This window comes from Xyrauchen texanus, chromosome 19 (genome assembly GCF_025860055.1).
Source record: "Xyrauchen texanus isolate HMW12.3.18 chromosome 19, RBS_HiC_50CHRs, whole genome shotgun sequence".
In the NCBI taxonomy this organism is placed as follows: Eukaryota; Metazoa; Chordata; class Actinopteri; order Cypriniformes; family Catostomidae; genus Xyrauchen; species Xyrauchen texanus.
In genome coordinates this window covers 32934622-32951487 of record NC_068294.1, presented here as the reverse complement: position 1 = coordinate 32951487, position 16866 = coordinate 32934622, and the positions used below count along the sequence as shown (strand labels likewise).

The following is a 16866-nucleotide window of genomic DNA, read 5'->3' as shown; positions in this document are numbered from 1 at the left end:
TTGTTATAATAAACAAATTCCTTCTCCACAGGAAGATGCAGACAAGACAGTCAGTGATTCAGTGGAGTTGTCTCAGCTCCCAGGTTCCCTTTGCTGGCTGACTCTCTTCTCTGGGGCAGCTCAGATCTGTTTGATAGCATTTAGCAGGACAAGATGTCAACTACTGCTGACCTTGCCAATTAATACCCCGACAGATAGCTAATGACAGGATTCCTATTCATTCCTGCTGGGGAACCTGAAAGTTGCCATTACGTTCCTTTAATCCTTACACTGAAATTTGTAGGTATTCTAATGTCTGAAAACCTGATAAGTTCATAACACTAGATTTTCTCCCCCTGATGAATTAGAGGGTGATATGACCAAAATCTTATAGTAGTAATTTTATATCATGATTGTATATTCTCACATATTTCTATATATATACATACTATATATACATATTGCTATTTGCACTTCTGGTTAGATGCTAACTGCATTTCATTGGCTCTGTACTTTTGCACAATGACAATAAAGTTGAATCTATCTATCTATCTATCTATCTATCTATCTATCTATCTATCTATCTATCTATCTATCTATCTATGATAACAATATATAAATTATAATATAATAAATAAAAATATTATATTATAATATTTTATAAAAAATAATACATTGGTTTGTATATTAAATAACCATATTGTAATGCCTATTTTCAAATAAAGCAGTAAGTTAATTAAGTACTTTATAAATTAAAACCACTTCCTCTTATATAATTTCTCTTTATTTGGGACTTGACAAACATAGTCAAAGTTAAAAAATTAAAATAATTAAATTTGGTTTTAAATCAACCTTACCATAATGCAAAATGTAACTTTATGCCACATTTCAATCTGATACTGTTGACTAGTATTATACGTTATTATTTATTTCCTAATATCTAACATTATTTGAAAAGAATTCTATTAAGGTGATGATGTGATGTCGGAGTTTGTTGGAATGTCTGGCTGTCTAGCCATTTGAGATGTTTGACTTCCTCTATAGCGCTTTAAGGTAAAAAACTCAGTAGAATTCAAATGGGTCAGGTACATTTTGTGGTTTGTGCTGCGATATCAAGGGAAACCTGATTGATTAGCATGAGTGATCCTGCTCTGCGCTCTTCTGTTTCTGGAGCACAAACGGAAAATCTTCTGGACTCGCGTGCACTCGCATGCTCCAGAGATAAAGAGCGTGACAATCAAGTGAAGCAAAGTTGCACATGTCAGATGAGAAGCCTATTTAGAACACAATATGAATGTCACTGAATTTGCTTCGGTGGATGAATGTCATTGAAATTGAATCTCCTCATCTTCTCAGGGATTTGAGGACCCAGCAGTCATTCTGCCTTCCTCCTCCATTCCTCCGACAGAATGTTTGTGTGTGTAACGTGAATAGAATGCTGTGCATATTTATTGCCAAAATGTATAACAGTTGTCAAATTTCTACCAGTTTATTGTGTCTACTGGAATATCAGCCACCCCTCTGAAGAATATGTGAGAGGTACTTGCCTTTGCAAAACCCATCGCCATGATGCTAGGGTGTTCTTCATGGGTGCTAGGGTGTACTGGGAGGTTGCTATAGGTGGTTACTTACTGACCCAAGTCAAAAGGTGACTCCCTCCAAGTCTCTGTAATATTCTGGTCTCCAGCTATGGCTCAGGCCCCTCTTGTAATGTAAGGACTATTGAATATTTCTTACTGTTGTAGCATACCTCTCCTCAACAAGCTGCCCAATTTGAGGTGTCTTTAATGCATGTAGCAGAAATGGAGCGGGACGCAATATGCTCCATAGTTTAAAACTTGATGTTAGTGATTTGTTTAAAAGTAAAACCAATGGTAAAAGTGAGGCTTGTCTAGCAAATACCACTGACTAAGTTTCAGCTTGGTTCTTCAAACTGACAGCTGGATTATGTAAACTGCCTTTTTTAAAGCATCGATGGAGACTGGTTTCAACAGCCTCTTGGCATTGGTCAGCACAGGGGCGTTTGCTGATCAATGATGTTAATGCAGAAGATGCTTGATCTCAGCAGACAGTCAGGTTCATTGATCAGGAGATTACTCACATGCTCAGTGCCTGAATCACCAAATCTCTCAATATAGAGTTTTAAGACCCTTTGAAATAGGTGTTGTGTGGCTTTTAGTCCATGTTTTTTAGCTCTGAGGCAATCTATATTCTAGTGCAATTGTTGCCAACTGGTGGGTCGCAACCCAAAAATGGTTATCAGATCTGTTCTAAGCAGAGGGGAAAAAAATGCTAGACACAACAAACAAAATGCAACCATATAACTGTGTATAGTTAGGATGGCAAAATAAATAAGTAGATAGGATTAAAATAAAATCAATAGGCTTATCAACGTTTAAATGAAGTCAGCTATGTTTTTATCTAACATAAATGGCAATTTCCAATCAGTCTCTATAGTGTTTTGCTGCAATTTCATCAATCTGTTGGTTGAATCTTTTCAAATTAAGCAGATGCAAAACTTGGGCAGGTTGCGTGACATACTTGGGGTCAACCTTGAAAAATTAATAAACTATGAAAGGTAAAAGAACATACAAATAAGACTACATTAAAGGAATAGTTCATATAAAAAATCATATAAAGGCAACGTCAAAGTAATCCATACACCCCCAGTGGTTTAATATATGTTTTCTGAATAAATGCAATCACTTTGAGTGAGAAACCAATCAATATTTTTTTTTACTATAAATCTCCACTTTCACTTTCAGAATATGAAAGAATGTTAAAGTAAAAGTTTAGATTTATAGTTAAAAAGGACTTAAATATTTATCTATTTCTCACCCACACATATTATACTGCTTCTGAAAACATAGATGTAACCACTGGATTACTTTTATGCAGCCTTTATGTGATTTTTGGTGCTTGAAAGGTGAAGTCACCATTTTCTTGCATTGTATGGACCTACAGAGCTGACACAGTCTTCTAAAAATCTTTATTTGTTTTTTGCAGAAGAAAGAAAGTCATACACATCTAGGATGGCATTAGGGTGAGTAAATGTTTAAATAAAAAAAAATTTGGTGAACAATCCCTTTAAAAAGCCATCCCTTGTAGCAGAGATAAAAATGCTGTTCATTATTGGCTACTCGAACCCATTAAAATTCAAGAAACATTTTGAAACCATCAATAAACCATTTTATGCATTTCAATGTTTTGATTTAAGGACATTTTGTACAATAAACTATTTATTGGGTTGGGTTGCCACTTGATGCCAGTATAAAATCTGGGTCCTGAAGCAAAACCAGCTAAGAATATGCAATATCATATAGCAAATCATGTTTTTAAGGGCCAATAATATTTTAACCCTAAAACAACTAAATTAATTAATTGCTAGTTTTAGCAATTAGTTTTTCTCAGCTTTCAGAAATAATGAATATAACTTAAAAAAATCTGAAAAGGTAAAAATGTTCCACAAGGTTAGCTTCCTTCTCCAAAAATGCTGCCATGGTACTTATAGATAAAGATTGTGAATTAATATCAGAAAAACAGAATACAAAGTCACATGCATTAAATATATGCCTTTTTCAATATTTTTCCAAAATGTTTTACCGATACCGACTCTTTGCACCTCTCCCCAGCCTCTTAAATGTTAGTAACCTCTAGGATTAAAAAAATAAGGACAAGCCCTTCTATATGTCCCACACCAACTTCCTGTTTCGATTGGGAAAACATCAATAGGAAATTATATTCGTCATGCTGTTTCATAGGATCTTAAAACTTAAAATGCAATTATAACATAATATTTATCATTTGTAAATATTTTTATTGTGAATAATATATATAATAAAATGCATAATCTATTTATCAGTCGAGTAATTGCTCCTGTTGTTAACTGCACTCAAACTATAAGCATTTGAAATTGATCGTTTAAAAATATATATATATATATGGTCCAAACTGAACAGCAATGTCCTCTTTCACTCTACAAACTTTACTCCTCACACATGAATACTCCCTACAAATACAGTTTAGTACCTGGGGGACGTGTAATTGTATTCATCTCCAATAGTACAAGCAGACTAGACTTATGCATTATTCATCTGCATTCCCTTTGCTGTAGTTCAAATTAGAGGTCATCATCTAGTACAGGCGAGGTGATACACTAGCCCAGTGGAAATAAACTCCTACTGTGGTCGGTAAGGGAACCATAAAACTTGTATTGTATTTACAAGTACCACCATGTAGTTTAGTTATCTTAAGGTGGGTTCTGTCCCACACTCTCTCTCAACCTATGTTTACCTGTTTTTGCTAATGTTGTGATTCACCACAGAGCTGGTTGTTTTGGTTAAAAAAAAATTAAAAAAAAATGTAATTGGGAAAATAATTCTGGAACCACGATGGTTGAAAACAAAAAAAAAAGAAAGGCACTCTTCTGCTTTATTGGCAACTAGAATGCCATTGGCTCATATTGACATAACAAGTCCCCAGTGTGCCGGAACTTTACCTGTCCCTTGTGCCAGGGGCAATAGACTTTTATACATGTACACTGTTCGGTGGCAGTCTTCAAAGGTCTTTACAACCTCAAAACATACAGCACTTGTATTATTTTTGGAAATGGACAGTGTCAAGGGCAAGTCAATGCTTGGGTCTTAACATGCTGTGGCAGTGAAGGACGAGCACTGCGATTTATCAGTCTGGCTAAATTAAGGAGATTGCAAAATGTGGTTCCCTCTGCGAATATGAACAAATGTGGCTTTTAATGTGATTGCCAGAGGCGGTTGTGCCATCAGTCAAGGTTAAGGTTGGTCGCGGTCAGGGAGTTCTGTACGAAAGTGGTTTTATGCCGATCCTACCATGCAACAACTGAATATGCGGATGCTTCAAAATAGCACCTGTTAAAATTAATGAGGCAGGCAGTTGACTGCTCTCATCCCTTTTTATGCATGAGATATTTTTGAAGAGATTATACTGCTGCTGCATTGGATTACAAGAAGCATGCACTCATGTCTGATACGGGATACCATAATTTACTCTGGCAAGTTTGCGGAATCATTCATAAGCCACTCGGTTAACACATAAACGAATTTGTCAGAACAGACAAAAAATCTGGCATTGGTTTGTGCTGATTTGTCACATGGCATCAACAACATGCTCTCTCTCTGATCATTTTGAGCTTGGATGAAAACCAAAGGACGTGCTCCTTCACTCAAAAGACAGGTGGATTTATCATTCACATAACAAATGCTAGATGCATAATTTCCCTGAAACCAAAGCCAGATGAAGGTTTTTATTATTGCTAGTAAATTGTTTGGTCTCTGTCTGCACTACGCTGCAGTGGGGTGTTCCTTCTAAAGGGAAATCAGCAACGACACAGCAGAGAAGGCAGAAAAATTGGTGAGCAATGATACTGGCATGTGTGACCTGCTGACATTGGCTCTCTAGCATGTCCTTGCTCCTGGATGTGTACTCCCAGTCACAGGTGTACCCATTCAGCTTAAATGATCAACGTTGTATGCCACACAGAGAGGGATTGTGTTTTCCAGTTGCTGATACAGCACTCATGGGTCTGTTTTAATATGAAACTAGGAAAATTACAACCACAGTCAAGCTTGAGCAAAAATACATCTCCATTTCCCAAATGGCTCCTCAGCTTTTACAGAGTTCCTATCTTTATTTTTTCCAGCTTATTTTAAAAAGATAAAAATATAGGTTCTGTAGGCCATCTGTCTGCTCTGTAAAAAATAGCTTACCACCAAAGGTCAAGAAGTCACACCACTTCCTTCTCCTCACATTATTTACTTGTTTCATTTTAGACACTTGCTGTAAAAGCATGCCTTTGTATGGCAGAATATGTTTTACTGTGCATTTACATTGCTGCTAAGCCACATGTATAGAGATGATTACTGGCAAGCTGTTTCATCAAGAGAGATAATGTCAGCACGGTACATTGAACTTATGAGTTTGCACTGCCTTTGTGTTTCCCAGTAAAAAAAAACAAGCTCCTTGTTTATGATGAAGCACACAAGAGCATTTTCATCTTGTTTAAAAATGCATGCCCTTTCCAAAGAAAAACATCCTTGATTACACCAAGAATATCCCTATGACTGATTGTCTGCTTTGTAAAACTAAATTGGACTGTCTAGGCTCAAGACCGACATAAGTAATTTTGATTGAGACGTAGTGATATGCCAGACACTACAAAAGCTCACATTTCAGTGATTCAGGCTAGGTGTTTGAGGCAAGCTTATGGAAATGCCTGAAAAAGAACAGCACAACGTATCTACGGTACCTACTACTCCACCAATAAAAGCACAGTGTCCCTTTAATAAAAGTTCTCTGGCAAGACAAAGATTAACTGATGCAACACGTAAAACTTTCCTATTAAATATTTGTGGCTGACATTCAAAATTATCTGGCTCTCATGTGCAGTAATGCATTTATTAATGTTAACAACACAGCCATGTAAATAAACTTTTTTTTAGTTTTTTTAAGATCTGCAACAATAAATACTTAATTAATACTATACCTATTTAACCAGTTCAGACCTGAATTATGGTGCACAAATGGACACAAAAAATATGACCATGATTTATTTACCAGATAATTATACATTAAGTTATTTTAAGAAAATGTAACAAATTATGAGTTATAAAATTGACTCAAAATATGCGTATATATTTCCTACTGAAACACTTAGCAAAGAAACGAACAATTAAATATGAATGAAATATGTATATTTTCAGATATACTGTATATACAGGTATATTTCATATAAATATACTAATATATAATGCTGGCCTAAATGTATCCCTTATAGAATTATATTTTCGCTTTTTCCCCGATGTACCCCAGCAAACGTCATTACAATCATAACATTGAAAAACAATTTTTTTCACATAAAAGTAGGTAACAAATAAGTTTTTATAGTCATTTATATTGTAAACAAAAAAAAAAAGTTTTAGTTTTTTTTAAACAAACAACATATTACATATTTTTCATGTTTTCACCATCAAAACAATATTTTCATTTTCTAGCAATCTTTACTTTTGTTTAATGTGCAGAAAACCCCCATGAAGTAATTCATGTAAATGCAAAATGGTGAGGATACAAACAGTTTAAGCAAAGCTTTTACAGAAAAGTAAGTGATGGTAATGACGTAGTGTTTCGGTAATGACATAAAGTGTTGGTGATGACAATAGTTAGTAACGTGGCACATAAACATTTATTAAAACATAGACAAATGACACTTAACATAAAAATAGCCCATTGGAAGGAAAGATTTGGTGTCAGAGAATCAAATTTAATAACAATAATTTGCTTTTTCACTTCATTGAGCAAACGGTACTTCTTCAGTACCTTCCAAGCAAGAATCTTTGAGACAATTTGCTTGTCTTTCACTCCAGACTGATGGTATTGTTTTCTAAGCTCTGACAATACCATATTATGAAAGAGCAATGTTCTCCTTAGGGCTTTTGTTTTAATCTGCATTTTTTTTTTATATAGCATTGGTGACTTCAAATTAGAAAGCTGCTGGGAAAGCCAAGTATGCCACTTTTTGTATTTTTCCATCTTTCTCTGAGATTCTTCTAGCTTCTTTTGGATTTCACTAAGGTCAAGATAGACTTTTGTTCTATTTGCCTTATCTTTTTTCCATCCTCGTCTGTGAGGTGTTTTATGATGTGCACTTGAACTTTCAGGACATTCTTGGAAACATTGAGCATCATTTTGTCCCTGTCGCTGGTCTACTGGAGCCTCAGGGGGGCTGTTGCTTGCTATATATGGCTGTATTTCCTGTCTTCTCCTATCACTAGCTCCTTTATTTTATGGGTTAACTTTCCATTGTCAGCATTTATGTCTTTTTTCACATTTTGAAAGATGGGAGATTGTTTTAAGCTTTCCTGTCTCTTTTCTTTTCTGTATCATTCCTTTTCTCTTGAAAAGAATTGCTGATATTTCACAGGATCTTCAGGTTCATATATGTCATGATGGTAAATAAGTGTACTCAGAAGGAATAAATTATTAAATTACACACTTTTGTCAACATCAAATCTTCAGTCTTCTCTCATGGCAGGCATGTACTCCTCTGTCAGTTATTATTTCCATGGTTACCACTTAAACAGGTGTTACCCCCCAAGGTTCCCCCTAGAAACAATATGCTGTTATGGTAATGACAAAAATATTGGGAACAGCTATATATTGTCCAAAAATATATACAAATTGTACAGATGTAAAATAAATGTATCTAGCTCCTAACTTTTTAAACTACCATGAAGACACACAATGAGAAATGTGCATGATTTGATCACTTTTCATGAGTTTAAATTTCTGGGTTGGGGACAAGGCCAAAGTAGCAAAGTATTAGTATTAAAAAATGCTAATAAATAAATAAAAAATAGGAAGAAAGTGGAGGAAAGGGTTTTTGTGGTCCAGGGACTAAAAGTGCCTCCAATTGGAGAATTGGAGATATTCCAATTGGAATATATATAGAATCACCTATATATATATATATATATATATATATATATATATATATATATATATATATATATATATATATATATATAGAGAAGAGTAAACTCTTCTTTAAGCCATGTTATCTCCTGTAAATTCATTCCAAAACAGAGCTTTGACATAATAACCACCATGACGTTTCATGATAGAATACAGACGGTCAATGGAAACGTCATGCTTGTTAATACATCATACTTGTTATGACCACGCCTGCATTTTTTATATGGCAGCGTTGGGGGCCGTTCAGACTAAAAACGTCCTTGCGCTAATAAGCTAGATTCAACATACACAATGTACGTTTACCAACGAATGGGGAGAGAGACGTAAACTGACACTTACCTGTCGCAAAATTGTCCGAAGTTTTTTGAAGATTAGTGGAGAGGCGGTCAATTCATTAAGTGATGCTGTGTTTCCTCACAAAAGCAGGTTATTCGGCACACTGAAGCATCTTCTCCATAGAAATCCATAAAAATAAAAAAAACGGCCACTGGTCTCCTCACCAGTATACCGCCCATAGAATGTCTGTGGGACCGTTGCGTTATGAATTGCTATGTTCACCTTGTAGGCTCACCTTGGTAAAATGGCTCAGGAGACAGTACCGTCCATGGTCAAAGACGTTTGTCTATCACATGCACCCAGGGACGCAAAAACACGTTCAGTGTGAATGGCTCCTAATGAGTTGCTTTGAGTTGGACAGACCTAGTGAAACCGAACTGCAGTGAAGTGAATGGAAAATGAATGTAAACTTTCTTTCAAATCAAATTCCTTTTATGTACGTTATATCTTTTCCCCCCTCTTCATTGAATACATTTAATAGCACTGATAGGCTACAGGACGACCTAAACAGATTGAGCAGATGTCTAAATTAGATTCAAATCAATCTCGGGTTTGTCAGAAATATCAAAATGAGGTATACTGTGGGTATCCATGATCCGCCAATGTCTTTTGTAGCATCTTTAAAACTGTGCCATACATAAAAGTAGCCTAGGCTTTTTATTGTTCCTAAATTCCCATACAGTGCAGCCATCAAAATTCAACATATGGCATTGTGCATCGTTTCCAATCCGTGGAGGAGGCATTTGTCTGGAGTGCCATTCAGACCAATGACAGCGGCATGTGGGCGTGTGTTGAGAGTGTGTGAGGTGCTTTTTGAGTTTAGTAAATGACTGCAGCAAGAAATACAGTGAGGCTAACGGCGTTTATGACGGGCTTATGAGCGATGGAACAGACTCTGTGCGCTGAAATATCTAAGCTTTGGCATTTATCACGAGGATTCTCGACTAAAAAGCATTGAAACCGAAAATGAGCAACATCTCTTAACTGGACCAGACAATGGAAGTAGCCTCATGCAGCAGTAACAATTCACCCCTGGGAAACAAGTACGTACTAAATAAGACTACCTGCAGAATCACATCAGTCAGAGGTAGCTAAAACTAACGCGTGGCTTGAAAGCGTCACATTTTCCACTGGGATGCGTGTCAAAGAACCGCGAAGGAACAGAGCAGACGCGTATGTATGTTTTTCCTATGACTTCGGTGGCATTCCGACGTTGTGAGGAAATCGAGTATAGTTTAATTTCTTTCATATCGCACTCACGTATCGCCAGATGTTTTTCCGATGGAGCGTGTTTGATTATTATTGGCAACTACACATGTAAAGCTGCTATGGATCGTCCGGAATAAACACCTGAAATTTATTCGCGTTATTTTTTCGCAGCGCTGTTTCCACCTGAAATTCCGCAACCCGCGCGAGTCTCCGTCCGCGGTCCTGAAACAAACAAGAGCTCTGCTTCACGCTGAACAGCCACTGCCTGGGAAAATGATCTGCTCGTCTGTATGAGATTTCTATTTTATTTGTTATCTTTTGTCCTTTTTGGGAATCTCAGACAAACAAAGGACGAATTGTTCACCTCAGAAGTGAGAGAAGAAGGAATTGTTGGGTGCACTGAGCTGTAGCTAACTACATCTCATCTCGAACCTGACACAATGTTCGCACTCGGGATTTATTTGTGGGAAACTATCGTGTTTTTCAGGTACGTATCACGGTTGTTTTCATGTTTTTTTTTTTTTTTTTTTGCTTCTCAAACCTAGCCTGTTTTATGCTTTGTTTTCTTGATACATGCTTCTTCTGAGAATAGTGTTGGAAGATAGGTATCGTAATTTCAAGTAACGGTTGACACATTGACATGCTAGTTTACAGTTTTAAAATTATTCATTCGTCTGAACTTCTGTTTACCAATTAAAACAAATAAACTAAGTGATAATTCCGTGACATTTGGCCACTTAGATTAGAAACTGCAAAGGAGTCCCATTAAACCGGGAAACAGCGATTACTAGTGGTCATTTGACGAATAGAAAGTTATCAACAGGCATAAGACAATAACTCAATTTTAATAATTAATCAGTGGGCGATATAATAATAATACATGCTGTGTATTGTGATTCAAAATGTCCTTAAAATGGTGAGGTCCCCAGAGAAGGGTTAAAACACGTCAACATAAGTTGATTTTGTTTTCAGTGTCTGCTGTTTTTTTCATTGTTACCTAGTATTTATTCATTCCTTCATTAATTCATACATTAACTCGTTCATTTAGAAACAATATACTAAAAACACTTACATTTCTCTTTTTTCACAGGTTTCTCATTATATAGTGCTTTTATTTGACAATATAATGTATAACATATTATACCACCATTATGTTTAATATGCACATTTATTAAATTTTACTATTTACTGAAAAAAAAATGTGTTTTGATTTGATGGCTGCAATCTGGTCAAGCTCTAAAATAATTATCCACATATAGTTTCATTTAAAACTCATTATACTACATTTAAGAATACTCTATAACAATAAATGTATCATCAAAGGGTTCACCTTATCTAGCAAGTGGTTTGCAGTAATTATTTTGCATTCTGTGGGCATTGTATAGTTAATGAACTAGAATCAGAATATTGCAGTCTCAGCTCTTGCTGCTGAACTTTGCAGCGCCTGTTAATTGATATCTCTCTCCCAATCTAGGCCTACACCCCCAACCTCATTTCACATGCAGATTTATTACTAAACATTGATCACTATGTCAGTGCCAATAGCACTCACGAATACAAATTGTACACAAACATAATTTGTTCTATGAATTTCATCTTGCAATTTGTCCTTGCAAGGATTGTCATGCAAGAGGCTGCTGTGTGAGATTCACTGGAGGAAGTGATGCATAGCTATTAAAATACTGTCCATGCATAAAACAGGCATGATGTTATGTCACCACACACAGAAATATGCAGGTAATGCTGTCTATGGCAAGTCCTAGCAATGGAAGTGATGGTATTCCGAATGCATTTGCGTATGCACATTTTAAAATCTACACTCACTGAGCACTTTATTAGGAACACTATGGTCCTATTGAGGCACATCCACCTCAAGGTTAAATGTGTTGTGCATTCTTAGATGCTATTCTGCACAGTAATTGTACAGAGGGGTTATCCGAGTTACCATAGCCTTTCTGTCTGCTCGAACCAGTCTGCCCAGTCTCCGTTGACCTCTCAAATCAACAAGTGTCCTTCCACAGAACTGCCACTCAATGGATTTTTTGTTTTTGGCACCATTCTGAGTAAATTCTAGAGATTGTTGTGAGTGAAAATATCAGGAGATCAGCAGTTACAGAAATACTCAAACCAACCCATCTGGCACCAACAAACATGCCACGGTCGAAATCACTGAGATACATTGTTTTCCGTATTCTGATGGTTGAAGTGTACATTAACTGAAGCTCCTGACCCGTATTTTCATGAATTTATGCATTGCACTGCTTCCACACGATTTGCTGATTAGATAATTGTGTACAGGTGTTCCTTATAAAGTGCTCAGTGAGTGTATGTAGAACATTAAAAAAAAAAAGGAAATTGTGGCTTATGTTAACAATTTTGAATAAATACTCTAATAATATACTGAAGAAAAATGTTCTTTAGCAAATCAGAAATGTGAGGCCCAGCCTCTCATTTTATTTTTTATTTTTTTTATCTCTTGGCTGAAATGTAGTTTTGTATTACTTTTGCCTTATCATCACACTTAATATACATGTAGCAACAAAATCCAGTTGCAAAAAATATGTATTGTTTATATATATTTTTCAGGCACAGACAGAAATATATGAAAAGAAACAATGCCATGTTCATGCCCTCTATTTCATGTGCCATTTTACAATGCCATTTCTATTGGTTTGCATGATGACCCAGGTAGCTTTGAAAGTGAAGTTGCATTACTATGTGGCATTACCACATGGGCCTGTTTCTGTTAAATGGGTCTTTTAAGCGCAACGGTGAAATCTTTGAAAAAATTAAACTGTGTCTCAAGGGCTAATATCTTCTAATAGCAGAGTTTAGAATTGAGTGTCTCTTAAGAGTCCTCTGGTAATTGCATATACACAGGTAGTGGCAATGAAACAGAGGAGGGTTCATTCTGTATATGGTCTCAATTTTGTGCCTTATTGTAGTGCTTTTGAAACTTACAGTAATGTTCTCATTAAACGTGTCGGTAAATGAGGGGAAGGATGTCCAATTTAGTATTCCTTTTAACCATTATTTTTAAAGAGGTAGTTCACCCAAAAATAAACCTCATCATTTACTCACCCTCATGCAATCAAGATATGTATTAGGGCTGCACAGTTAATTGAAATAAAATCGAAATCACGATTTGACCTTTTGTGATTATTAAACCACAAAGAGCCGTGATTTAATTAAATAACTAAATAAATAGTCTGCTCGCTTAAAATTTTATTTGCGCTGCTCTGTCCAATCTATATTAAGTTAGAGCATTATTAGAGTGGTTCTGTGCTCCACATCTCCATCTCATGCTAAAAGCAACAGAAGTGCTCAGAGTTCCGTTCCGTTTGCTTACGTGCTCTAATCGCTTTACACAATCCGCCGTGTCCTGCGCAGCGGTTTTTATTATCATCTGCAGTAGCAGCATCTTGGTCTCCGCCAGGCACAGGTTTCATAATAATAACGTGGAATTAAATATGATGTATATTTTAAACATCTTGATTAAATGATTGCTGAGCAAATGGCATTTACAGTAGCATCTGTAGAGTTCAGAAACATGAGCTCTTCCTCCATTCTCCTGTCATTTGTTTACTTCACAAGAGAGCGTGTCGCCCTTATTACATTTATGCATTTGGCAGACGCTTTTATCCAAAGCGACTTACAGAGAGCCCTTATTACAGGGACAATCCCCCCAGAGCACCTGGAGTTAAGTGCCTTGCTCAAGGACACAATGGTGGTGTCTGTGGGGCTCGAACCAGCATCCTTCTGATTACCTGTTCTGTGGTTTAGACCACTACACCACCACTCCAATTATTACACTCCCAGTGGCAACAAGTGAAAGTGGAACTAATATTACCAACATATAACAAAATGAAAAGGAAGAACGCACATATAATAAATCTATATAAAATATTTAGATTCTATAATTTAATGCATTGTTAAATACAATATAATAATATAATTAAAAAAAAAATATTCAATGAAGTGGTGACAAAATAACCAAAACGTTCACTTTAAGTTTAATTACACCAATGGGTTATCAGTTCAGCTTCAGTTTGACATTAAGCCTTGTCCTTTAGGACTATCTTATATAGAGTAGAGAATTGTTTGTAAAGCCTACTTGTTTTTAAGGCCTAGAGCAAAGAGTTAAATGGGATTAATGTAATCCCATTTTGTGTTAATTTAAATATTCAACCAACCAACAGTATTTTTAAGAGCAAAAACTAGACACCAACTATGGTATTACCAACAGGGGAGTTTAGTTAACAGTGACATTTAGCATAAAGCTTACTTATAACCAGTTCTGACAGAGCTGCTGATAAAAAGTTAAATGATCAGCATTGGACAATTAGATGAAAAGACAATTGGAGAAAATCCTGATTGGAGCATCCGTAATATTCAAGTTTACTGGGTTTCAAAAACTAATGATGATGATTAGTGGGCTGAGACCCTATCACAAAATGGAAAAAACAGGTACATGTGGATGGGTACAATTTTAATATAAAGAAGACAAAGAAAGATCAAGACATGTATTTTATTTGTTTCACTGTTTATATATTTGTTTGTTTGTGGGTGAACCAGTTTGATTCTTTTTAAGGGAAAACCCAAGTACACTTTTGGCAGTTGAACATGTGAAAAACATTACAATTTATTTTCTTTTTTTTGTCTACCATAGTCGGAGTTCAAATCGCAATCGCAATATTTGTACTTTTTTTTTTTTAACTTTTTGTCAAAATCATGCAGCCCTAGTGTGTATGACTTTCTTCTGCTGAACACAAACAAAGATTTTCAGAAAGATATCTCAGCTCTGTAGGTCCATACAATGCAAGTGAACAGAGATCAGGCCTTTGAAGCTCCAAAATGGAGATGAAGTCAGCATAAAAGTAATCCATATTACTCCAGTGGTTTAACCAATGTCTTTTGAAGCGATCCAGTTGGTTTGGGGTCAGAACAGACCAAAATGTAACTGCTTTTTCACAGTACATCTTGACAGCAGTCTCCTTGGTGATCATGATTCCAAGCTTGATTACACTTCCTATAGCGCCATCTAGAGCTCTGTGCATGTGTCAAGCACTAGGAAGGGTAATCAAGCTTGAAATCGTGATCATGCCTAGAGACTGCAATGGCAAAATGTACAGTGAAAAAGCACTTATATTTTGGTCTGTTCTCACCCAAAATCAACTGGATCGCTTCAGAAAACTTTGATTAAACTTCTGGAGTCTGATGGATTACTTTTATGCTTGCTTTATCTCCTTTTTGGCACTTAAAGGCCTGTTCACAATTCACTTGCATTGTATGGACTTACAGAGCTGAGATATTATTCTAAAAATCTTCATGTTCAGCAGAAGAAAGAAAGTCATACACATCTGGGATGGCATGAGGGTCAGAATTTTCATTTTGTGGTGAACTATTCCTTTAAACAGGTTAATTCCCAGCTGTTGATGCATTTAAATACATCACTGATCAGCAAAGACCAAGACAGATCACGCCACAAATAGGAATAGCCTATCACTAGTAGGCCTATTTTGATTTAGGATCCACCACCTTTTCCGATGAGATCTATCTAAGATCTTGTGTTTTTTCAAGCTTTATTCTCTATATTTGGCTATTAATTTTGAAATCTGTACCCTGGCGGCAAAAAGTTTGGAATAATGTACATATTTTGCTCTTATGGAAATGCATTTTTAAATGTATTCACCAGAGTGGCATTCAACTGATATCACAATGTATAGTTAGGACATTAATAATGTGAAAAATTACTATAACCATTTAAAAAAATGCTTAAACTACTTAAAGTGTCCTTATCAAAAAAATCATCCACGTGCAGAAATGACAGCTTTGCAGATCCTTTGCATTCTAGCTGTCAGTTTGTCCAGATACTCAGGTGACATTTCACACCACACTTCCTGTAGCACTTGCAATAGATGTGGCTGTCTTGTTGGGCGCTTCTTATGCACATTGCAGTCTAGCTGATCCCACAAAAGCTCAATGGGGTTAAGATTCATAACACTCTTTTCCAATTATCTGTTGTCCAGTGTCTGTTTCTTTGCCCACTCTAACCGTTTCTTTTTTCTTTTCTGTTTCAAAAGTGTTTTTTTCTTTGCAATTATTCCCATGAGGCCTGCACCCCTGAGTTTTCTCTTTACTGTTGTACATGAAACTGGTGTTGAGCGGGTAGAATTCAATGAAGATGTCGGCTGAGGATATGTGAGGCATCTATTTCTCAAACTAGATACTCTGATGTACTTATCCTCTTGTTTTGTTGTACATCTGGCCTTCCACATCAATTTCTGTCCATTGTTAGAGCCAGATGCCCTTTGTCTTTGAAGACTGTAATGAACACCTTTGTATTAAATCTTCAGTTTTTTTGGCAATTTCAAGCATTGTATAGCCTTAATTCCTTAAAATATTAATTGATTGATGAGTTTCTAGAGAAAGCTGTTTCTTTTTTGCCATTTTTGACCTAATATCGACCTTAAGGCACGCCAGTCTATTACATAGCAACTCAAAAACAAACACAAAGACAATGTTAAGCTTTATTTAACAAACCAAATCATTCAGCTGTGTTTGATATAATGGCAAGTAATTTTCTAGTACCAAATTAGCAATTTAGCATGGGGCCAGATTTGATAAAAAATAACTTTTTTCAAATAGTGATGGGGCTGTTTTTTTTTACATCGGTAATATCCTGACTATACTTTGTGATCAGTTGAATGCCACTTGAATTAAAGTACCAATTTCCTTCCAAAACAGCTAAATCTGTACATTATTTCAAACTTTTGGCTGCCAGTGTATGAGTATCAAGTGCTTTGCTGGGTTTTCTGAAAGATATGTTCTCTTCTG

The 16866-nt window shown here is 36.0% G+C and overlaps 1 protein-coding gene across 1 annotated transcript in view; it reads left to right on the top strand.

Moving 5' to 3' along the window:
• Positions 1 to 9667: 9667 nt before the first annotated feature.
• Positions 9668 to 16866, top strand: part of LOC127659977 (glycine receptor subunit alphaZ1) — a 76225-nt gene continuing 69026 nt past the window's right edge. The window contains exon 1 of the mRNA XM_052149996.1: positions 9668 to 10516. Within this exon, the coding sequence (XP_052005956.1) occupies positions 10470 to 10516 (47 nt within the window). The 5' untranslated portion in view covers positions 9668 to 10469. The remainder of the gene's footprint in view (positions 10517 to 16866) is intronic.